Raw genomic sequence first — 2,424 nt, 5'->3', positions numbered from 1 at the left:
TGGTAGTTTTTCTAAAATTTTCTTCTTTCCCAAAACATTAGAAGTAATATTAATGTATTTCATATTACCTTCAGTTGCAGTTTCAGTATCGTATCCTTGACGATATATGTCATTAAAACTGAACAAATTTCTCTTTGATTTTGGAGAGTATAAAGCATTGTTAATGACAAATTTTGTTCCATTTGGTAATATGAACATAGCATTACCTGTTCCTTCAATCAAATCTGCAGGACCTGAGATTGTATTTATTATACCTTTAGTGGGATTTATTTCAGTAAAATATTTCTTACTTATGAGGATTGTGTGTGTAGTTCCACTGTCCGAAATGCAAATGTCTTTGACATGTTCCATGTATAACCTTCTTAAAATAGACATAAGATTAAATAGAGTAAATTAACAGCATATTAAACATTACTAATTCATGCAAACATAAGATACATCTCAAAAACATACAAATGCTTAAGTTGATACATATTTCAAATATAAAGCAAGCACACCAAACATTATTCAAATACATATTTTAAATAGTTACTTAATCAGTTTCACCTCCAACAAAGTCAGCAGTCTCAAAATAAGTATTATTGTTTCTGGGTTCAATCTCATTAAAATTCACTTCTTTTCCCTTTTCTTCAGCATATGCCATTGGTCTTTTACACAAGTGTTTTGGTGTTCTACACACCTTAGACCAATGGCCTTTCTTTCCGCATCTGTAGCATATATCCTCATAATTCCTTGAGGGACCTTCTTGGATATACTTACCATTTCCTTTGCGATTCCAATTATTTTGGTCATATATGGGGGATCTATAATTATTCATATGACCTCGTCCACGTCCTCTACCACGGAAATAGTTTCGACCGTGGAAAAGGTTTCGACCATGATATCCTCCTTGATTTTGACCATCAAAACGAGCATGACCATTATTACCATCAGAACGAACATGACCACCACGTCTCTTAAGACGATTAAAGCCACCACGCCAACGATTAAATGTCGTGGCATTAATTTCAGGATATGGCATTGTTCCTGTGGGACGTGCCTGGTGGTTTTTTATAAAGAGCTCATTATTTTGTTCTGCCACCAGAAGAGCTGCAACTAAATCAGAATACTCAGTGTATTCCCTCATTCTATATTGTTGTTGCAATAATACCTGAGATGCATGGAAAGTTGAAAAAGTTTTTTCCAACTTTTCTTTTTCAGTTATGGTTTTGCCACAAAATTCTAGCTTTGCTATAATCTGGTGCATAGCAGAATTATATGCAATGACAGTTTTGTAATCTTGGAACCGTAACTTGTTCCACTGATCCATTAATGAGGGTAACAGGACTTTCTTCTGATGTCCAAGTCTTGCTTTAATTTTGTCCCATAAAATCTTGGGATCTTTAGCATTTGAGTATTCTATTTGCAATCCATCGTCAAGATGGTGCTTTATTATTCTGTTCACTTTTGACTTTTTCTTTTCCATTTCTTCTGGGTCATCTGTTGTTTTTCCAGAATCGTCTCCTTCAAGGATTTTGTTAAGTCCCTCACATGAAAGGTACTCTATTAAATTGTTGTTCCAGGTTATGAAGTTCTCCCCAGTTATGCTTAGAATTTTGAATTGATGCTTAAGATTGGACATGATTATATCTATAATTCAGATGAACATAATTAATATTTAAAAACTAAAAGAAATATCAGTTTATTCAATCACAAAATTCATGATTACACATTATTTAAAACCTCTACTAACAAAACAAGCTATGATAAGTAATGGTAAGACGAGAATTATTATTAAAGCTTCAAAATCATTACCTAATTCTTCATGCATAATAAGACTGAAAATTAAAAAAATGATTACAAAGAGAGTGATGAGCAAAATAAGAAAATCAGTCATTTGAAGAAAAAAAAATGTAGGTAGATGTTTTGAGAATGATATGAAAATTATAAAAGAAGTTGAAGTATTTATAGAGGTAAAAATAGTTGTTATATTACCGTTGGGGAAAAGGAAAAAGAAAAAGAAAAAGGTTGATTAAAAGAATATTAAACCAAAAATTAAGTGTGTTGAAAAATAAAATATATATATGACCGTTATAAGTGTTGGAGATAAATATAATCTATAACATATAAGGTAAATGAACACATATGATAAAAATTAGTACATGCGTATGGGGTTTTAGACCTCCACTGAATATTAAAAGAATATTTACATATGGAGTCTCAGACTTCCATTGAATATAGAAGTTAATATCTGCAAATGAGATTATAACCTCCACTAAAATATAAAAGTTAGTGTTTGCATTAGGAGTCTCAGACTTCCATTAAATATAAAAGTTAGTAATTGCATATGGGGTTTTTAAACCTCCACTAAATATAAAAGTTAGTAACAATATATAAATATAAATGTTAGTAATGGTATATGGGGTTTTAAACCTCCATACAAAG

General features: G+C 31.2%; 1 protein-coding gene across 1 annotated transcript; it reads right to left on the bottom strand.

Annotated features, from left to right (window-relative positions):
* Nucleotides 1-532: 532 nt before the first annotated feature.
* On the bottom strand, nucleotides 533-1,621 carry LOC131613823 (uncharacterized). The gene has a single exon (XM_058885462.1). The coding sequence runs from the start codon at nucleotides 1,619-1,621 to the stop codon at nucleotides 533-535; it is 1,089 nt and encodes a 362-aa protein (XP_058741445.1).
* Nucleotides 1,622-2,424: the final 803 nt, after the last annotated feature.

Source organism: Vicia villosa, linkage group LG6 (assembly GCF_029867415.1).
Source record: "Vicia villosa cultivar HV-30 ecotype Madison, WI linkage group LG6, Vvil1.0, whole genome shotgun sequence".
In the NCBI taxonomy this organism is placed as follows: Eukaryota; Viridiplantae; Streptophyta; class Magnoliopsida; order Fabales; family Fabaceae; genus Vicia; species Vicia villosa.
Note: the sequence above shows the minus strand (reverse complement) of the source record. Positions and strands in the feature narration are given on the sequence as shown.

Coding starts and splice junctions, on each gene's coding strand:
- LOC131613823 (XM_058885462.1), bottom strand. CDS start 1,621: ATGTCCAATCTTAAGCATCAATTCAAAATTCTAAGCATAACTGGGGAG.